Source organism: Haliaeetus leucocephalus, unplaced genomic scaffold, assembly GCF_000737465.1.
Source record: "Haliaeetus leucocephalus isolate CR32 unplaced genomic scaffold, Haliaeetus_leucocephalus-4.0 Scaffold2, whole genome shotgun sequence".
In the NCBI taxonomy this organism is placed as follows: Eukaryota; Metazoa; Chordata; class Aves; order Accipitriformes; family Accipitridae; genus Haliaeetus; species Haliaeetus leucocephalus.
The window spans coordinates 14,101,985-14,124,241 of NW_010972438.1; the positions used below are offsets into that span (position 1 = coordinate 14,101,985).

The following is a 22,257-nucleotide window of genomic DNA, read 5'->3' on the forward strand; positions in this document are numbered from 1 at the left end:
CTTTTGGGGCCTCTACCTGCCTCCTTTCCTTGCACAGCTAATGCAATGAATGAACTGAAATAGGTGCCAGAACTGGTGCACAGTGAAAAAGTCTTTAAATCCAAGCTGCCACTATCCTGCTGAAGCATTAGCTGTCTTCTGAGGATGTTAATGGACCCAAGAAACCTCACTCAGACACAGCTATACCCCTTTTCTCTTATGGCATTTAGTAACCACCAGGACCGCTGCCAGGCAGCAGCTGAGCACAGCTGCAGGCTCACCCCCAGTAAAACAGATGTGTCCTGGACACCAAACCACCACACTGCACAACTGCCTCCAGGAAGCAGAAGTTCCCTTCACTGCCCCCTCCCTCCAGCCTGAAAGGGACAGACCTTCCTTTAATCCTTGACTTGTGAGCAAACACTTGCATCGTACTCTACATGCCAACTGCTCAATACTACGTCTGCCATCTTCTGCAGCAAGGATAGAACCAATTCATCCTGGGCCGCTTTCGTTCTGCTTTCTTCCAAACAGCAGAGCTCAACCACCGCTCACAGCAGCTCTGGAGCTTGTAGCTACGATGCAGACTAACTGCATACCTAACCCTTACCGCAAATGCTTCACTCTTCAGTTGTCTTTCCTATACTTTCCTCTCCTTTGAGAAAGAGGGGAGTAGCCAGGTAGCAGTTAACCTGCCCCAACAGCTGCTGTGGTCTGCAATTTAGGATAACTCTCTAGGACCTAAGTACATCATATGAACTACCTGTTTCCTGAAAGCAGGGCAAGAAGCAGGGACCAGCACATGGAACCAGGCTGATTACAGGTGATGAGCCCAGACACCATTAAGAGAGATAAGGACTAATTTGCAGAAGAACTTAAATTATATACAAAAGGGTTTGGCAGCAGTGACAACAAGCAGCAGGAGGTCAGCAAGGTGAAAGAGAACAGAGCTGAGAAATTCAAACAGGAAAAACCCACTGGCTGAGACCAAGCGCTTAACAATTTTTGGATGAAGCTGTCTTGCAGCGTGCAGTGACAAGTCACATCATTCCGTGTGAAAAGGCCTTTACCACTACCAGTCAGGACACCCTGCTACTACACATTGTCTTCTCCTGGAAACCTGGAGAAGACTTAGTCCTGTCCTGGTACAGCTACTTCCAACAGGCCGGCTGCATGGCCAGGGGGAGCAAGCCTTTAGAGCAGACCTTCACATTACAAGCAGAGCAGAACGATTTTGTATGGAGACACAAGCCCATGTTTCGTGTCAGTGGCAATGCACGCACAGTCACACACCCACGACACGAGCAGCCAGCACCACGCAAGACTGCCCAGTGCGGGAGCGGCACCCTTCCTGCACACCTTCAGCCCTTGCTGGGAAAACCACTCCAGGTTTAACAGTAACGTCTTGTCTGCTTTTAGAGACAACTTTGTTAGTAATTTGCTTTGGGGTATTTGGGGTATGAACTAATTAGGACTTCAATTCAATGCTTCAATTATATAAGAAAGAAGTATTCTTCTTGTCGCTGCTCATTACATAATTTTTGTCAGGGAGGTAACGAAGGAAGGAGCACGCTGGTTTAACACAACCCTCTGTACACTCTTAACATTTTGGGAAGCTGTGGATGGCCTAGCAGAAAACCAAGTAACCAGCTGTGAGAGAGGATGGCAGCTTTCAGGAGCTGAGCACAAACACAGGAGCATCTCCCACTGAATGGTGACTTATCACAGAAGCAAATACGTTAGTTAAGAGACGTGCTTGGTCTTGTCATCTCCTCCTCTCTTTAGAAGGACCTACAACACTGCCTGTCCTCGTGTATCCCAGCTGCTTGGGAGAGGGTTCTCCATTCCTGTACCTTACTCACATCCTCCTTGCCAGAGCAGTGCAGGGCTGGTCCTGCCTCAGTCCACTGCTGGGACGTCTATTTGGATGAGCATTTTAATGGATACTCGTTTTAATGATCACTCTATTCAGCCTCTTATCACTAATCTGCTTCCTCCAATCCTTCATCTGCAGCCCTTACAACTCCACTGAGTATCAAGCTCCTAATGGACTTGGATGAGATCAATCCATTAACAAGCTCTTCAATCCGACCAGTATAACTACACCACGCACTGTCTCAATGCACTCTTCAGCACCATTCTCAGCCCTCCCACCACCAGGGTCAGGTCTCTGCTTATTAAGCATCTTGGCAGCTACTTCAACCTGCAGCCTCATCATATGGTCGTTTCCAGGAATCTGCTGGAGAGCCCATAAGCAGGAGGGGGTTTAGGTATTTCTGACAATGCCACTTTGCATTATCTTGCTGTTTCAAATAGTTCCCTCCCCCCAACCCAGCAGAACAAACAGCTACAGGGATTTTGTTCCTTCTGAGCAGCCCCAAACCATTTTGGGAACCTCGGCACACCCATACTGCTCAAGGTGGTCATGTCTGCCATGAAAACCCAGATGCTGTCCTGCTGAGTTCTTCCTCCCATTTTTTCCTTGCTTCCTCCCATGCCTCCCTCCCCACTACATCAGCAAGTGTGGTGTATCACTAGTGGCATGGGTATGTGCACCTACCAGCAGTTTCCATCCAGATGAGCGCAGATCTGCCTTGGGTAAACCGTATAGCAGCTTTTTACACACATTTCAGGGGCACTGCTCTGGGAATTCCCCCCTTCTCTGGGCAGCAAACCATTCCTGCTACAGCACCATCTAAAAAAACCAAGTAGCTAACACTGCTCTCGGCACACGCAGACTGCCAGGCTCCTCGGCAGCTGCTAAACCAGATGAAACATGGTGCAAGAGAGACACCTGACTTCAGCTGAGCCAAGCTTCCCAGGGCAGGCCTCTCCCACACACTCTTTTGGCAGCAGCAGGTCTGCTCCTGGCTGGACACCCCAGGGACACAGCCCTGTCGCAGGGCCGGTCAGCTCTTCAGGGAGACAATGCCTGCCATGCACAGACCTGCGGTGTGGCACGGGAGAGAGGAGTGCTTGGCTTTCAACCACCACGTTAGCTGTACTTCAGTAAGGTCTCTGCAGCCTTCGCTTTTCAGGTGTCCTGGCCATCTGCAGCCCATGCACATTTGCTCCGCAGATGTACGCAGCAGCAGCTCTCTCTGGATGAGCGTGGCCCATCTACAGCTGAACCGAGACGGCTGCGCATGAAGACTCTGGCACAGACCTTCATAAAGGCTTCTCTAGCAATTAGTGAGCAAAGGACTTGCCTAAGCACTAATGCATTCCTCCCACCCTCCAGATTCACTTTTGTTACAGTATTTCACTAAGGAGGAGCCCTACATAGGCACACTAACAGCCCAACCAAAGGACTCAGCCTTGAAAGCACTCACCCTGATGACCTTCACATTGTGCCAGGCGAGGAGGACGACAAAGCTCCTGCAGGGAAAAAGCTAAGTCCCAGAGAAGCATTTGTATCTTTTCAAAAGCAATTCTCCTTTAAGCAAAGCCAAATCAATGAATGAACAGGAACTACACGCGAGAGGCAGCCCACATGGATTCAGGGGAAGCAGAGGGAGCTCAGCCACATTAGCCACGAGGTTTGCCAGGGTTCCTTGGGGACAACAGGCAGCCACCAGGCACTGGTGATGGGTAGCTGGGAGCAGGTCACAGCCCAGTACTACAAGGGAAACCCCCTCTGGAAATAGGTCACCTCCCACACCAACTTCCTAACTTGTTCCTCCATCTGAACACATCCACGAACCGTTGGACCCCACCCAGCAGCCTGGGCTGATCTGTAAGAGCAAACTGAATTACACACCTTTGTCAGCAGTTTTCAAGCTCAAATTTAAGGCAACCCAGAGATGGGTCTGGGTCACAAGTGCAACAGAGCAATGCTAATTTAATAAAAAGCAGGTAAGTGATTTCTAAGCGCTCCCTCTCAAGGTGTAGCTAGCTTGTGTATTAGGCAATTTTGCTTGCCTCGCACTCAGTTTAATAAATCCGCAAATCGACCTCCCTAGACAAGACTTCTGTGGTACTCCCCTCTCTCAAATAGGAGATAATTCAGTAGAGCTGAAGGCAATCATGTATCACCAATACATACTAATCCAAGTGATTCTCTAGCTGCTTGAAAACCAGGCAGCACCTATATTATCTTTAGTTACATCCAAATTTCAAACAAGTTCCCATAAAAGCCAGCTCCAGTTTAGACAGTCACTATGGCAATGCCTTTGAAAAGGGTTTTCATTTCCCTTTGTGCATCTTGCCCAGTCACCAAGCCACTCATGAACCAGCTCAAGGACAAGAAGAGGGGCCATTTCCAAGGCCAGGCCAAATCCTGACACGGGGAAGCCAACTCAGCACATTTGCTCTTGCAGATTAGGCTTACCCAAGTAGTATGGTACCTCTGAAGCATCTTTCCTAAGGTGTGCGCACCTCAGCACCCTCCTTGTCTTTGCTGTTTCCCCAGCATAGCCTTATGTTACCTCTCTAAAAGCAGGAGCATGATGCTGTCGCGGCAGAAGGGTCTTTTGTTCTCTTGAAAACACGTGCCTGGGCAGGCTCCACGCTGGAGGAGTGGAAAGGTAAATAAGAGGGAAGTGCCACTGCAATTCAACCTTCAGAAGGCACTGGGGACAGGAGCGAGGTAATGGATTCTGGAATTGATTTAGTAAACCAGTGATCCTACTTCAAAGTAAGAATGGAATAGGAATAAAAAGGATATAACTAATTAAAGAACGTGATACAAAAGGTTGAAGCAGGTATATCTACTCGGAGCAGACCAAAGCTTTAAATCAAAGCTGATATGTCGCTCTCTTTTAGGAGGTGAAAGAAAGACCTTGAAAAATATGCAAAAGAAGAATTGACCACTTATTTGCATGGATTAGGGTGTAGAGGGATTTCAGAAGTTACAAATTAAAGAAAAAAGAGCCCCTGACCTAGAACTGATGACTCAGCAACAATTATACACAGAAACCCCTGAGACTGTGGAACAATTTGGTATAACGAACAATACAAAGACAAGAATAATAAATTGTACCATTAAACTACGCTAATGAAGCTACAGCAGTACAGCCACCCCACAACTACTCAGGACTGCCCTTTCAACTGTTAGAACTGGTTTTCCACACCAGGTGAACAACCTCATCTGGGACCAGGCCCCTACGTATCAGCAGAGCTACATCTTCTGTGTGGGACATTGAGGAAAAACACACACCACAAGCACTGTGCAAGCTCACTTGGGCTCTCCTTCAGAAAGCAGTACCACTCAAGATAGGTATGATGAGGTATTACGAGATGGTACAGGACCTTCTGCGTACAGTACTGGGCATTTTTAAGTCCCACGGATGTCCTAGATGACAGATATTGTATCAGTTACGAATAGATCCATACTCGTCCCTGCAGCAGCATCAGAATTTCTTCTTGTCTTTTTCAGGCTGGTCTGCAGCAATGGCCACGAAATGGAGGTTTTCAAACACCCTCTGCAGAAACCTGGCACTAAATGACTTCTGTGGAATTAAGCTTATTGTATCCCAAGAACAGGTATTAAAGATAAAAATAATATTCAAATCTTGGTTAAGGTCCAAATAACAGAAAACTGAACTTAGTGTGTAAGTCAGAGCCAGAACATATGCTTGAAACAGCTAAATTTTTTTGCTGAATCTAGATCTCACATTGACACAGTATTGTTATTGAAGTAGGAAGCAATTAACTGTTGGGTTATGGCCACAAACTGAGACTTGATGATTGCTTATAGGACCCTCTATACAGTGCAGCCAGTTAACCAGATTACAATTTGGTCTACAATTTGAATGCCATTAGTTTTCCATATTCAAATGCCTCTGAACAGTTCATTATAATCTTGCCATTAGCAATGGAACTCCAATCTTAGATGTTTATATGAAGCGTACTCCTCAGGGCTGTATTTAGCAAGTGGGAGCTGAAATTTATTATCCATACAACTGAAGTGGAGGGCTGCCCAGGTGCACTTTGCCATTTCAATGACTGCTGCAAGAAGCATCCTTTTATTTCCCTCCTTGCATGTCTGCCGCAGAGAAAGGAGGAATATATGGTCGTTTTCGCATAAGGTTTATTTAGAACGAGCTCAAGATAATGCTCTTCCTCCAGTGGCTGAAAAACTCCTCTTCCATGGTCTTTAAAAAAAGCAGGGCTGAGGTGTGCATTATGGAACAGAGAGGTTCACATCTATGGAAAACTAGCTTTCATCGCTTTGATGAAAGACCAGGCCAGACATATAGAAGTTTTGGGTGCTCCATCATCAAAAGAGACAAAAATCCATGCAGATTTATAGTATTCATAAGCATGCTGAATCTACAGAGGATGTGCAGTACTGTAGAAGAAAACGAGTTTATACAATGCATTATTTATAAAATGTTTCTATACAGAAGCACTTATTGCAAAGGCTCAATTTTCCTCAGCTTCTATTTGTCACATTCATAACAGAAAACACCTCTTTAAAAAGTCACTATTCATTTCTTTCTCTGATTTTCTGCTGCCACAGTGGTTCTCCGTGAGCTTTCACAATCAGTGGTCAACAACTCATGTCAGAGCTTTCTCAGCATGCCTGAAGTCCTGCTGCACCCATTCCCACTGCTGCTTTGCCACCAGTGCTGTCCCTGGGACCTGGAAGGTTGTCATCTCCCACCTGATGTGCTCACATGCTTCAATTCATTACTGTCCATCTCAGGACCCTGTCCCCAAACTGCAGCCTCATCTGAGACGCCCAGCCCTCCACCACAGCCTACCAGTGCTTCCCAGCACTGAGGGCCCTCTCAGCTGGTTTCACCTCTCACCCCCAGCTCCACACTCAAGGTTATGTCATACATCTGCAGCTCATTTGAGAAATAAACTCACCTGTTTTCCACTTTCCTGCTACAAGTACTTGGACCTGGTTTAAACCCCTGGTTCCCTTGGCTAGACATTTACCCCCATCTAGCACCTCTCCCCTCTCCTTTGGGATCGCACTGCACTTCTCATCCCAAATGTTCGGAGAGCTCACTGAGCTTCTAACACCTTCTGCCCGATGCTAGGACATGGTTTGCAGCGGCCCCCTGCCCAGCCCCACGTGCACGTTACCTTACTCTCCACCACGGAGATGAGAATCTGCTCCATGATGCTGCTGGTTGCTGGGATGGAAGTCTGGATATGGCCGATGACCACGCCAATGGCCACGCGGGACAGCTCATAGCTGAGGTGGGTGTTCCTGCGCACCAGCTCGATCAGTTCGGCACCTATCGTCTTGGGCACGGACGCTGCCAGACCACTGGGTTCTGGTGATGCTGGCTCCACTGCAGCTGCCGCCTTATCCTCCAGGCAGAGGGAGTTGAAGGCATCCAGGCTTGCAGGGGGGGCCGGGGCAGCTTTCTTCACCTGAGAAGCCTTCTCCCCATCCACAGTGTGGGACCTCTGGGTCCCCCCTTCAGCCGGTGGCGCTGGTGCAGCCCTCTTGGTCTGGGGAGATTTGCTGGCCCCATCCTTTGGGGAAGTCCCATAGCGGGAGTGGGCCACAGAGCCAGCATCCAAATTGCGGGTTATCGTGGTGTGGACGCTCCGGCTCGGGACAGGGGGTGGGGTGTTGGCAGGACTGGAGGTGGCTGTCGGGAGAGCGGTCTCTGACACAGAAGAAGCGGTGTACAAGGTATCCAGGGATGTCGTGCTTATAGAGGAGGCACTAGAAGCTGACCCAGGGATAATTTCAACAGCGTCTGAAAGGGAACAATTAAAAATGCCTTAGCAACAGCATCAAAGGAAAAAAGAAAAAAACAAATTGCTACAGCGCAGTCCATTAAAAGGCTCATTGTGCATGGACCAGAGCAGTTTAACTCCTCTTCCTGCCTCACTTATCTCAAAGCAAAATTGTACCAATTCTCTCTGGAGCATTCCCGCACAATCACCTCTTTAGAAAGGGGAAAACTACTCTATTGAGATGCATACCCTTCAAAGGGCTTAGTGTTTTACGCAGGGGAAGGAAGGGGGGGAGGGAGGGACAGGACTAAGGGACAGAAAAGTCTTTTCCCCCCTGGCTTAACAAGGGCCTTTCTCTGCGTTCAGGATTTAAGCCCTCACTTTTGAATGATGGTGCCTGAGAATTGCAAGACACTGAAGGCTTCACATGCCAGCCCGCACCTCCCTCTTGCACGCACCTCACTGACTGCACGCCATGGTTAACACCAACTGTGAGGGAAACATTTGGCTGACAACACCTCTAGTCTCTCCCTTTCAGCACTCTACAACATTTGATGATGAGCCCTGCAGCCCTGCTAGCATCCACCACTTTCACAAGCCTCCACATTAGCTGCTCTACTGTATTTCTCCCCCTCCCTGCCTCTAGTTTTGAGTAGCTCTAGCAGTGGTAGCTGTCCCGTCTTCTAAGGAAAAAAACCCACTGCAACCAAGAGATGTTAAGATTTTTCTTTCCTTTAACCTGGTCTAATATATAATTTTGGTAAACATTATCCATTAGTTTCTAGGGTACAAAAATGTATCCAAGTCCTTCCCTGACTATGAAAACAGTTACTTGGGCAAACACTGGACCACCTTCATCCAGAGTTTCACAAGAGCAGCTGATGTTAGCACTGGAAGAGAAGGAGCGCGCCCCACAGGGAGCCCAGCTCCCAGGAAAGGCAGTTTCCCACACACCAAAGGAAGGACCAGTGGGACAGACATGTGAAACACCTTTGCTGCACCCCTGCAGGCAACTCCAACCCTTCCTGCGCTGTTGGTCCTGGGAGCCCTCCACTACTCCATCCACCACTCCACCCAAAGCAAGCACAAGCTAGGCAGAAAAACAGGGCCCTTCCCTCCCACAGGGGCTCAGTATTCCTCTTTTTTTCTCCTTCTCCTCACAGAGGAGCATTCACAAATCATAGTTCCCACCATGCTTCATTAATCAAGACAATGACTTGAAGGAAACTGACCTTTGCAAACTCCCACTACCACAGTGAAAAATGGCTCAATACCATTAAGTACCATTAAACAAGCTGGTGCCAGCCCCAAGTTTCAATTAAATACCTGCAGATCAACAGCTCTGCCCTGCTCCTCACAAGGGGACATGAGTGGGCTTGAGATGGGCTGTGTCACTAACGGCATGACTGTCACAGCACAGGAAAGCACTTGGGCAAGCTGACAGCAACTCAGCAAGATGACCACTGCCTCTGCCAGCCCAACCGTGCCGAAGACGGAGAAGCTCCTGCCTTAGCCCCATGGTCCTGCTCTGCTCTGAAGTGCTCACGACCAGAAGATCCCCTGCCTGTGGGCAGCATATACACAGCCGTGTCCCTGTTATTATTTCTGCTCCTTACAGACAACAGCCGCCGATTTTATGGAAATCCCATCTGAGCACTGTACAAAGAAAGGGCCTGACAGACTGGGAGCCAAAAGCAGACTTGGGCCTGTCCTAAAAACGCTACCGGTGAGCTCCCCCTGGTGAACTACCACACTCTGCACTGCCAGGGAAAAATCCCTCTGCCTTGCTGGGAGATGGCCATGGTGTCTGTGGGAGAAAAACACCCACAAGGATCTTAAATCACCAAGGCTGTGTGCTGGCCAGATTAGCCACATGAGCAGGCACAGAGTTTGCTCCTTGGAGAGCACCACGTTTCCCAGGGCCACCAGCACCAGAGGACCGGGAGGATACCTGGCACCCGTCCACAGGTGCCAGGCTGCCCAGACCCTCCCAGATCAGAGAAGGCTTGAAGGAGCACTGGCCACCAGCTCATGATCATTAGCATTAAAACCTTTAAGAATTTAGGATATATATATATATATATATATATATAAGGATATAAAACCTATAGGAATTTAGGATATATGTAAGGATGGTCTTCTAAGCACAAAGCAAAAGCATGCGGGCACCATGACTGTTACATCACCCAGTGTCTGTTTCGTGCCCGAGATCTGGAAAGTGGTTTGTCCTTACTTTTAACGGGAGCGGCAATCTGTGCATTCTTGCGTTTCTCTGGAGGTGGGGGGGTGATAGGAGCAGCACGCCGGGGCTGTGGTGGGATCTATAAGGAAAGATTTCAGAGCAATCAAAGGAGGTTGACAATAAAGACATTCTCTGTTATGAAACCTTTCTCGCGTGTGCGTGTGTAGATTTGTCCTTACATCTCTCTCATCATTCGGGCAAGTTTTCTCAGGAGGACAGATATTAATAGGCGGTTTCCAAGAAGAACAAAGCAGGACTCAAGCCGGCTTCATCCCCTCCCTGTGACAGGCAAAGCAGCCCTTGTTTAATTGCTGTGTTCAGCAGCACACACATCGTGTAGACCTGTCAAGCATTTACTCCTCCTTTATTCCAAATGCGATCCCACACACTCACCATGACTCCACATTACTCTCAATAGCTCCACAGAGGCTGCAAACAGAGTGCATATTTAGACACTCTTCTGGAGAGATCCATTACATCAGCTACAAATACCCTTGCAGAAAGACAAAGCCAAGGACTGGAGACATGTAAATGCCTTTTCCATGCTTTCAGAGCTATTTCTGCTCATGCAGGGAGAAAACAGGGCTAGACCCTCTGTGCAGTCCTACGCTGCCTATAGCAAGACCCCCTGGGAAAAGCTTTTGCCAGGGAGCTGCATTAACTCTCCACATCTGGGGTTTGTCCTGTAAGTCGCCTCTGCTAGGAATGCCGAGCCAGCAGCGTACGAGCCCCAGACCCAGACTCCTACACTCATCTTTTCCTTTCGGACCCAAACACCATGATCACTGACATTGCTTTCAGCCAGAATCACTCCGGTGAGGTGTAACCTCAGGGTTAACCTCTGATCAGTAGGATGCCGCTGAACACAGTGGCCAAGCTAGGTGGAAGCACATTGCATCAATACCCTAATCCTGACATCCCAGTGGCTCAGGGCCAGGAGACACAGTTCGGGGTCTTCAGACTTCTGCAATTCAAAGCCTGCTGCCTGAAACATGCCTCTGTTTTTATGGGGTATTGCAATCGCTGCCTGCAGCAAAACCATCCAGGGCAGCATGGGAAGAGAAAGGAGGTGATGGCCTGAATGTCTCAGGTAGCCCATGTTGAAGCCAGCTGGAATCTATAGTGACATTCAGGCTACCACACAGTGCCAATTTTCCAGGTTTGTTTAGCCCTGGAAGAGGAGTTTTGCTGTGATCTGTCAGTGCTGAACAGCCCTATAACGCCACACAGGGCACAGAGCACTGCCAGTCCCTGCAGTGAAAAACTGAGACAGGCCCCTGAAAGGTCTCTATCTTAAATAGCTCAGAACAAGGAGAATGAAAATTGTACTTTTTTCCCCCTGGATCCAGGAAGGGCAGAAACCTCCTCTGAAATGGGAGCAAAGATATTCCTGTAAATAAGACACCTTCAGGAGCCACCTCAAATGTTCAAGACTCTATGCCAAAAGCTGACAATACGGTGCTCACAGCCCATGTCTGGACCCTACCAGACAAGTGAAGACACAGCAGTTTGCACAGCTTACAAAGACTTTAAAAAGGGATCTCTCAGTTCCTTTCTCCCACCCAACACCCAATACATCCAACCTTTTACTATGTCACATAACAAGTCACTTCTTTACAAGTGCCTTCAGCTGGTGGATTAGTAAGAGATACTGCTGCAGACTCCCAGCCTAAGCTCTTCTGCTCTTGTCAATCCATCCCACATTGTTCTCTGGGTAAAATGCTATATGATACTTGCATACAGCTTCAAAAATGATCCATGTCGGTCCAAAAAGAGACTGCACAGCTGAGAGAGGCCAAACAGATAAGGAGAGGTCTCTGCATTGCGTGGTTGGAAGGCTGGTCCCAAATCCGGAAAGCTCAGCTGTGCTAAAAGCAGAGCCCTCTCTGCAGAGTGATGGAGCTAACAGCACGAGTCAGAGCTGCTTGGCACGGCACGGCCACGATTACTGAAGCAGCGGGATTTAGCAGACAGGCAGGCTCAGAGCTTAGAGGAGCTGCATGGCATTATTTGGAGATAGCTAGGGTTGGGTCATTCTGGAGTATCTCCATGGCTTCATTAGCCCTTCCAAATTTACCATGCAAATTTAACATAGCTATTACAGACTAGTGCTTAAATTAATAGATGTACAGCTAATGTTAGCTCAGAGCCCTGCCAGCCTCATTTAGACGGCCACGCACGCTGCAATGAGAACGTGAAGCATCACATGAATTTCCCCATGCTGATGCCTGCCCAAGCTGTGAGCCGCCACACAGTTAGGAGTCTCAAGGGGTAACTGATGGCCATCCCCTCCCTCCGCCCCACGTCCCAGCTGCTGCATGGGGCCAAGAGGAGGATGTACAACACCAAAACCCCCCAATGGAAGTGGAGGAAAGGGGAGAAAACATCCATTGTCCAGCTGCCGTGGGGAAGGTAACCATGCAGGAGTCCCTGCAGCTCAGATCCCTCCTGCCCAGAGGGGAGAAAAGAGGAGGGACCTTACCAAGGGTCCAGAGGGAAGCACCTACACACGTGTTGAAAGCCTCCCTTTCCCCAGGCCTCTACAAGGGGGCTGTGAACTTCCCCAAATCCATGGATTTTACACATGTGGTTCCTCTCCTTTTCCAATTTGCAGGGACTGCTAGCAGAGGCTCTGCTCCTTGCGCTGCTTGAGATGAGAGCTGACTCAACCACAACACTCCCATCCCCTTCCCAGCCAGGCAGGCAGAGACCACCATCACTCTTTCAACTCCTTGGAATAATGCCATTATAGTAGGAACCTTTCAACAAAAAAAACCAAAACAAAAAGCCAAACCAACAATCCCTTGCCCACCACCTCCTCTAGCCTAACTCTGCCAAGCCAGGCATCTGGTCTGCAGCAAAGGCTTCTGGAGACGAGCATCACAAACCCACTGAGCATGCACAAATGCAGCAGACTGTGACTAAAATACTCTGACAGCCCAACCTCCTCCCTTGGCAGCTGGTATGTAACTGCCCCAGCTTCCCACCTCATGATAACTATGGAGGAGTTGAAGAGAGGATCAGCACAGGTGCCATCACCAAGTACTTCAGCCAGCTCAGCCCTGGGAGCAAAGCCACCAACAGGAAATTTACACCTCAAATTTTGCTTAAGATTTCAGATGCAAACATTGAATGCACCCGAAAATCCCAAGCAGTGAAAAGCACATCCCAAGACCTCTGCTTCTCCAGAATTAGTGAGAAAGCTTAGATTTCAGTAGATCTCCTATTAGGCAGCTGCATAACCAGTGGAAGAAAGCAGTGCTGCTTCCGCCAGTTCATATTGAAATATGGAAGCACACAGGAAATCCCTCAACTGAGCTGTTAAAATCTCAAGGAGCGCTTCCAGCACAGGGCTAAGCTGGAAGCCCTTCACCTGCATCCTCAGTGCCACCCAGACAGAAACAGTTCTTTGTCAGACAAGGGATCTGTCTTGCTCCTTTTTGGCAAGCAATCAAACCACAGACCAGATAAAGACAGGGAATCAGCATAGAGAATGGGTTGTAAGGTGCTCCATTTGCTTAGTGCATAATGCACAGGCTTGAGAATGGAGCTGGTTTTGGCTGCTCAGAAACAAAAACAAATACCAAGGAGAAAAATGGGGTTTGTAGGGATTGCCGTGTTCTGCATGAGCCAGAGCTACCTTTCATCTCTGCAGACTCTCAGTTCTTCAAGTGTAAAACAAGCCTTATCTGCTAGGAGTGACAGTGTATGAGTACCTTATAAACACTGCCTCAAAATGCTTATCCCAGATAGATGAAGAAAAACTACAGTGCACATGTTCATCTGTAGGAGAAAAAAATCTCCACGCTCATCCTTGCTTGGCACCTTTAGCCCTAACATCCAGCTATACCTACACAGTGTAATTAGCCATATCATTCATCCCCAACAACTGCTGCATCCGTCCTGGGCTACTTCTTTGAAGCCTTGCTGGCGCCGCACAGTAACCTTGGAACTGTGCCGCCGAGATAAAAAAAAATCTGCTCTTAATCACATTTCCTGCAGTTTACCTTTAATGCATCATGACAAGCAACATTCAGACAAAGAAGGATATTTTTTGTTTTGAATAGTAAAAATAGGCAGCCACAGCAGATAAAACGCTTAATGACCAAAGATCTTGTTGTACAGATTTAACAAGGGGGAAACAAAGCAGTGCTGAGTACTCGGAGGGAGTTCTGCTGCTCACGTCAAAACTGTTTTTCAAAGTATTCTCTGGGGAGCTTGCAACTCTTTTAGGAAGTTGTTAAGAGACAGTCACACAATATAGAGTGGATCTTGCATGTGACCATAAAACTATGGACCCTCAAGGATCCCAAAAAACATCACAAGTGTAAATGGCAGAGCGACTGTTCCAGACTTCTTATATAGAGACAACATCAATTTACATTGCAGTAATCCCAGGTAAGCAGCACAAACACTTGCTTTGTGACTTCAGCTGCAAAGGCATTTTATTAAACAGGACAAGCAATGCCATACCGCCAAAGAAGGAACCTAGAAAGTGTCCAGCCACTGTTACCTGATAGAGACCTTCATCCTCCTCCTCGAACTCGGTGTTTGGAAGACTGTGATGTCGCTCATATCCTGTCCGGCACACCCCGTTGGGCTGCCGTGCCACATCTAGATGGTGATCGCTGGAGGACTGTGTCATAACCATCCCCTGCGGGGTGGGAGAGTGACCTTTGCGGGACACGGTCTCCTTCCGGTGATGGATCAGTTTTCTGAAACAGAATGACGACATCAGGAACAGCAAAGCTAAAGGAAGGGAGTGACCGTGCTGCAACATTTAAATGATATTTTTAAATTATTTCTTGCATTTGGGCTATATATACCAGAATGGGTTATATTACTCTGAACACCAACTCCAGTTTCATTAAAAACTAAGGAAGCACTTCTGGGGGAGGAAGGAAGAGGCTTTGCAAGAGCCCATGATTTATTCATCAGTTCGCTGGAGAAAAATGCCTCTTCCTCGGGGGAGAGTCACATATTGCATTGCAAGCTTCAGAAATTGCCTGCACTTTAGAATCGCTGTTCAACTGAGATTAAACCAGCGTGCCTCAGCGCAGAGTGTGAGGTGTCAGAGAAAAACAAAAATTCTCCTCACGAGCAATTATTTGAGAACATATTAAGGACCTTGTGCCACATGCCAACAACCTCTACAATTCCTGGCTGGTAGAGAGGAGAAAAAGCATCCGGAAAGGTTTTTGATTTCTCCTCCAAGCCTACAACGCAGCAGAGAGTTTCCTCTTTTTTACATGCATGTGGATAGAGGCGCAAGACCAAAGCACTGCTTTGCTGGATGCAGTTGACAGGGGGAGCAGCATCAACTACCAGCTCAAACACTGGTAAGCTCTCCAAGCGCATCAGCACTCTGCAGCAGGGACTCAAATTAACAACGTCCAACTTGACCCCCAAGAATAGAAAAGACACAAGCATCCCGTGCTGACCACCCTCCATCCACCAGCTCTCCCAGATGCCCGTTGTACTTACTGGAGGACATCTCTTTGCTCCAGGTTGTACTTCCCCCCATTCTGCATGGCCGCATTGTGCACAGCCTCAATGGCACGGTCAATAGACTGGAGAACCACATCTTGCTCCAGCACCTGAGAAACACAACATCCCACATGTTACTGCGCTGCTTCAGCTGCGGTTCTTTTGCACCAGAGCTTACGGCAGGAAAGACCACAGTACAGGAAACCCCCAGAGCAGGCACCGCACGAGCCAAATAGCCAACAAACAGCTCCCAGAGCCAGAACCCCATCTCAGCACCATCTCACTTTTCCCTCCTTCCTCTAGAGGAAATATATTTGAAGCTGTGCTTCCAACTGAGTCTGCCCATTCAAGGTTTACGGTTGGAAAAGAAAGTCACTGTTACAAGCACCAAAGTCGAATGATCCCTACAGGAGGGCCAGGGACAGAGCTTCAGCACCACGCGGCAGCCTTGAATATTCAGCCTGCTGCAGGGAGCTTTTGAGATCCCACTGTAAAGCCCAGCTTATCCCAAGCTCAATTATTTCTGCTCTTGCTGCCCTGCTATGGAGCAAACACAGCTGTGAATGTTACAGACAGAGTTGAAATCTGGTGGCCTTCAGAGTCCGTTGGCTCTGGGTTTGCATTTTTGCTTGCTTTTTTCTTGATGGTTTTTATACTTGTTTTGCAACTTGAAGTGCCATTTCTAAATCTCCACCCAAACTGTCATAGCAACATTTATTCCTCCTGCCAGCCAGTTTAGCACTCATTACTGCAGCTGAAATAAACACCAGCCTCGAAACAAGAAATACCAAAGACGTCATTCCCTGGGTTTACACAGGAGGCTAGAAGAGCTGTAGCAAAGGGGCACGGGAAGGTAAAGCAGGTTTCCACACTTGGGACATTCTTCAAGGCTTTGTTTATCAACAGTTGACACACCTTCAGAAGAAAAGACCTTTACAGGACTAAGGCTGAAGGCAAAGGACACGCTACCAAGTCTTTGCCCTGGATCCAGCAGACGCACAGGTCTCCCATAAGCTGCCGCTGGTGCCTGCACCATCCATTCAGTACCACCACTGGCAGCTTCAGCCCACGCACGCAGGGGCAGAGCAGGAAAGGAGGGGAATGCTCCGACTCCAGCGCTCATTGCAGCTGTTTGAACACTAAAACCCCCTTCATCTTCACTTGCTTTGCCCTCCTCCCTGCATCAGAGCAGCCATTTATCCAGCCAAAGAGCGGCTGGCATCTCATCAAGGATGCACCTTAATTGGCCTTAGGGGGCTGCAGAGCAGCAGAAGGCAAGCCCTCCCTGCCGGGGCTGAAAGTGCCTGCCTCCATAGCACTGGCATACAGTTTTCTGATAACATGCTATGTATTATTTATATCCTGATTAATTACTAAACCAAATGTGAATTAACAGCTACCGCAGACTGTGGGGGAAAAACACACCCTCCAAACAAGGCAGGGATGAGAGGCCACCTCTGCAATACTCAGCTTTGAAAAAGAAAAATTTAGGAGCAGTTTTGTTGTTGGGTTTTTTGTTTATTTTCCCAAGAGAGAGAGATAGGGAAGAAAGCAACTGGGGAAAACGTTAGAAATAAAACCAGGTATGTTAAAATACACCTACCAAATTTGCTGAAGTATCAGATCAAGGACAAAACTAACACTCAGAACCCAGCTTTGGGATGAAGTCTCTAAGTAGCCCCATATGGCTTAGGGAGCATTTCACCACCTCTAACTACAGATCTAAGTAAGGAAATGGAGCAAAGCGCATTTGAACACATTTAAAGGAGCGTTGGAAGGAAAGGCAAGTTATTTCAGACAATGCATCTTGTTTTCCGAGAAGATAAGAGCAAATTATGGCAAGCTGCATGCTTTCTCTGGGAAAGGGGAGCAGCACAGAAGCGTCCAGCACTGCTATCCCCAAGGGAATGCCAGTGCTGCTCTGAGCACCAGAGACCCCTGCCCTCTGCACAGCTCACCTGCCCTCGTGCTGCTCCCATGTGAGCTCCCACCCCAAAATTCAACACAGCTCCTGCTACAGCCTCCAAACACCCGCCCTGGCACACTCTCTGGTCCCCCACTTGTAGTCCCTCCACATTCACTACCACCCCTCCACAAGATACACCCCTTCACGCTGCTTCTCTCACCCTCCCCAGCCCATCAGGCTTTTCCCCACAAAGGGTTTCAACCCTTTCTCAGTCTGATCTTCCCAGGGTAGATCGCAGTACAGAACATTGAATCCTACTGAACAGTTCAGCATCTCTGCCCTCTTCCAGAGGGCACACTGACATCATCCACAGCCCACAGGAATCCACAAGCTGGAGCTGCTACTTGCTGTGAGATGTCATTTGTTACGGAAAGGGCGATTCTTTTCTGATAAAACACAGCATTTTCACACTAATGCAGCAGTGCTGTGACAACTGGCTTTTAGCTGCTGTGCTCTTTCCTTTGTTTCTGCTCCCCAACCCTCTATTAACAGGGCCCTGTCAAAAGGGCTGGAATAAAAAGCAGCATTAACTTGCCACTTGCACTTTATGACATTGTTGATGCTACTTGTAAATCATCTCCTCCTCCCTTGCTCAGCTGAGCTGGTCAGGGGGCAGGGTCTTCAGCACAGGGGCCGCCTTGCATTCAGGGTTTGTAGAACACCCAGCATTGGGGATCCCCTGCACTACAGTCATAAGCTTAAAAAATAGAAATCAGTATCCTGGATAAATCATGTGATGAGAAGCAATCTGCACGCTCCTCAGATTAACCAAATGGCATTGCTTTGTTTGAAGAGGATGGACAAAAAAGCACGTTAAAAGGAGCATGGGTTGCGGGGTTGGGGGGCAAAAGTCAGATTTGCCAATGTCTCACCTACAATCTCCTTCTCCCTAGGACTCAAGGGATTACCTGCTCACAGCAATTCAGGTTAATGCACATGCCTTGCCATTCTCGCCATGCAGTTTAGGGAGACCAGTCACTCTGCAGCGCTGGCAGGGATTCCTGCCTGCATCCAGCACCCTCTCCCAAGGATGCTCGCAGCTGGGACGCAGGCAGGCAGAGGTCCTGAGCAGTACAGCCAGGCAGCGCACACCCACACCTTCTCACACACTCGCAGGCAATCCTGACCACGCACAGCTCCAGGGCCTGCAAAAGAGAGAGGTCACAAACCAGCGCCAAGGTAACAGAGCAAATGGGCTCAGGCAGGAAAGACTGCTCAGAAGTCTGCTTTCGCCCCCGCAGGGCCCTGTGCTACGATCCTGATCCTGCCGCTGCCCCTGCCCCCTCCCACGCTCCAGGATACAGAGATGAAACCCTGCTCATCGCGGGCTAAGCTAAGGCTCACAGGGAAGCGAGGGAGCACACAAAAAGGGCATCGCTGTACAGCGTGCTGTCAGAGGAGACGTACCAAGTAAAGCCCAGGAATTCAGCTGGATTTACTGAAGCTGTGCTGGTAACCGCACGGGTGGGGCATGGCAGAGCCCCGAGCAGCCACTGCGGCATGCTAGCTGTTAACTATATCCTTCACCAGTTACCAGTTCACCAGTGGCCCAGCCACGTTGGCATCTCCCGAAAGGCAGAGAAGGTGGCAGGGATAGGGCAATGACGGCCGTGGAAGGTGCCGGCCGTGTGTGCCCACCCTTACGGGGTGAGCGCAGGGGTCTCCTCGGTTGGCATGGGGTGGCACAGCTACCAGGCTGCAGCCAAGAGGCATCGATAGGACACCACCTTCTGCCCAACGTACTGTGAAAAGAGAGGGGTATTTTGGCGAGGTATTGATCCACATTCACATGGCATCTCACCCCAAAAAAGGAGTGGCCACCAACCCCTCTATCAGATCTTTCTGGTTTAATCAAATAAAACACTGCAGCAAGAGAAACACTGGGCTCTGTGAACAGCCTGTCATGACCAGCCTGGCTACACCAAGAGGCAGGGGAAGAGGAGAGCAGTGACCCTTGACGATCACGGACTAGACTGGCTGATGAGGCGCCGTATCGGAGAACTGGGGGCACAGTCGGCACCCTGCAGACGAGCTGCCCTGCAGGAACAAGTTACAGCTCAATTAGAGCCATGAATATCAGCCGAGAAACAGAATTTCTCCCTTCATATCATAGCCCAGTGTAGGAGAATCACAGAAGCATCAATAAATCATTACTTCCTCTCTCCTTGCTAATAACACGAGCAAACAAAGGGTTTCCCCAGAGCCCACTGCCAATTTCCTCCTGCCCCTGTCCGCAGGAGGGGGCTCCACACCTGACAGGGACAGAGCCCAGACCCCAGCACTGCCCTGGGGTGCTCTGCACTCCCGTCCTCCCGAGGCAGGTGGGGAAGGATGCCTTTCCCAGGGCCAAAGCCAGGCCTTTAAGAAGCATCCTTCCCGGATGTCTCGTGGGTACCTAAGCGTGGCCAACATGGGGCACAGCCGTGCACAGGCAGGAATGCATTCACCCCCACGGCTCACACTGCTCTCATCTTCACTGCCCCAAAAGCCATCTCCTCAAAGAGAGCACACGTGCACAGGATGTGTCGCACACCTCTGCTTCCCCACGTACAGGCTGATGAGAGACCCAAGCATTTCAGAAAACACTACTGGCATCTTGCTGTGCAGGCAGCACAACCTCCTGTCCTGCTCTCCCAGGACTATCGAAAATGTTGCCCCCCTCCCTCTTCGTTTTAAGTCCTTCCACGCATACTGCCGGCGTTGTTTAAATGCGCTCACACAGAAGAACTTGCTCAACAGTCTAGAATAATCATACCTTTCAGAAAAGCATTTTCTAGACAAACAGGCTGACAGCTGCATCAGTGCAGACAGGCTGAGCCACCCTGCGTGCGCGAGACTCCCACATTTATGAAAGTGGCCCATTAACGTATGGCAGGCCTTTCTTTGCCTCTGCAGGGGGTTGATCCAAGAAAATATAGCATTTTTTTCCTCCTGCCTCCCCAGTTTTTAGTGATCAAAGGCATTTGCTCTTCTGCATGTGCAGGAATCGGTGCCCTCGTTCCTGCGGCTGCTTTTACAGTCATAGGGGTGCCCAGGCAGGGCTGCTGATTTTCACCCTCATGTCATTGCACCAGCTCTCACAACACAACAACAAAAGACAGACAAAGTTTTGTCTCCAGTGACAGCTCGGTTTTCACGCAGCTGCACAGACATGGACCACTGCTGAAATTAGGATATTTATCCCGCTGGCGTACACAGGCACAGGCTGGTTCTTTGTTACTCAAATCGGAGACGAATGCCACCTCTTAGGTCACATGCCGTTAGTCCCCAGTCACTGCCAGACTGTCTGCATGCTATATTCCTTCCAGATTTAAATGATCACGGCAGCAATTTGCAAAAATCAACTAGCCTTTGTCCGCAGCAGAGTGATGTAGCAGATAAGCGTTCCCCCTTCTGAACCACACAGCTCAAACAAATGGGCTGAGTTTTGGTTTTTGCATTGCTTTGAGAAATTCAGCTCCTTTCTCTTCCCCTTTTTGCAGCCCCAATCAGAAATTTTTAGTCCCCAGGCTGTTGGCTAAGAGATATGCATTAACTTATTCTTGTCAGCGTGAAGATACTGTGCCTTGCGGCACTTAAAAATGCATGATAAAAATGCAAGTGAAACAATGGGCAACTGTCCTGATTACTGAGCAAATAAGATGAGAAAAGCTCCAAACAAACCTGCAGCATCTCTGATTCACTAGCAAGCGAACAAAGACATGGCTGAGCTCTTCTGACAAAGAGGCAGCCCAGAAACAGATCTGGAATTCCTGCTGATATGCTATAGTGGGTTTCTAACAGATCGGTGTTTTTCCACTGTGTGCTGACAGCAGCCGCTCGAGCAGACAGCCTGCACAAATAAGAAATGAAGAGAAAGGATAGCCGGGGAAAGGGCTTAAGTTGTGCAAATCATGCTAAAGCAAAAGCCAGAGTTCCTGGCAAAAGAGATATACTAACTAGGGATAGTACAGGCATGAGTGGCATTTGGAATAAACAAAACCCTGAAGGCAGCAGAGGGACGCACAGCAACCAAACTTCAACTGATTTCTCTCCCATGAGCAGGCAGCTTCAGAGTCGGAGAGAAGGGGGCAGAGACACACTGAGGAACAATGAAACACATGCAACCCACCACTGCACACTTGTACTTCACAAGGTGGAAATGCTTCATCCTGGGTCTCTCCAGCCACACTCAGACCCTGCTTACTGGCCACGATGATCAGAATCAGCCACCGATTCCTTCCCCTCGTAATTCTGCGCCCTCCAGTAACCAGAACACGTCTCCTAAGCCAAAACACTCTACGAGGATAAAAGCAGAGACAGAAGTTTTTAAAATAATGCAGTCAACACATACTTACATATCTTGCCGTTCTCTGCTGCCTTAATTCTTACTGCTCTCAATGCTTCAGGGGACTACGCTGGCTCAGCCTGTTCCAAGCGAACAGCCACCAGACAACAGAGCTGCCCCTCTCTTTAGGATTACCTGTTTAGCATCCTTTTGGCACACAATTGTCAAGTCAAGTCAATATCAGGCATGATCAACACTGCATCTGTGCAGGAGAACCTTCTGTTTCTACTTACATATACGTACACATAAGTTATACACATACACATATATATTTGAGCTACCATCTACACTGAAAAAGAAAACTGCAGATAGCCTCTATTTCGATGAAAGCTCAGGATTACGAACCAGCATACATCAAGATGGAAGGAAAGATGCTGCAGTGAAGTGCTAGCAGTTATTCTAGGACTTTTGACGTATTAGCATTAAAAGTTGCAAAAAAAGCCCAGCAGAAGGGGTCTTTACACAGTCTTCAGTTTGGTAGCCCAACAAACTGCTACAAACGCCCTTTGCTCACTGAGATTCAGTACAGCTCCTAGATCACTTGCATGCAATTAAGCACAGGTGCATAAGAAAGTCCCTATATTAAGTATGACCAAAAATGCAACTAAT

General features: G+C 48.6%; 1 protein-coding gene across 2 annotated transcripts in view; it reads right to left on the reverse strand.

Annotated features, from left to right (window-relative positions):
* NCKIPSD (NCK interacting protein with SH3 domain) overlaps positions 1-22,257 on the reverse strand; it is a 52,307-nt gene that overhangs the window by 16,203 nt on the left and 13,847 nt on the right. For both annotated transcript variants that reach the window (XM_010572115.1, XM_010572106.1), the window contains exons 2-5: positions 15,353-15,465; positions 14,382-14,583; positions 9,860-9,947; positions 7,018-7,646 (exon numbers count right to left, since the gene is read on the reverse strand). In XM_010572115.1, coding sequence (XP_010570417.1) covers positions 7,018-7,646; positions 9,860-9,947; positions 14,382-14,583; positions 15,353-15,399 — 966 coding nt within the window. In that variant the 5' untranslated portion in view covers positions 15,400-15,465. The remainder of the gene's footprint in view (positions 1-7,017; positions 7,647-9,859; positions 9,948-14,381; positions 14,584-15,352; positions 15,466-22,257) is intronic.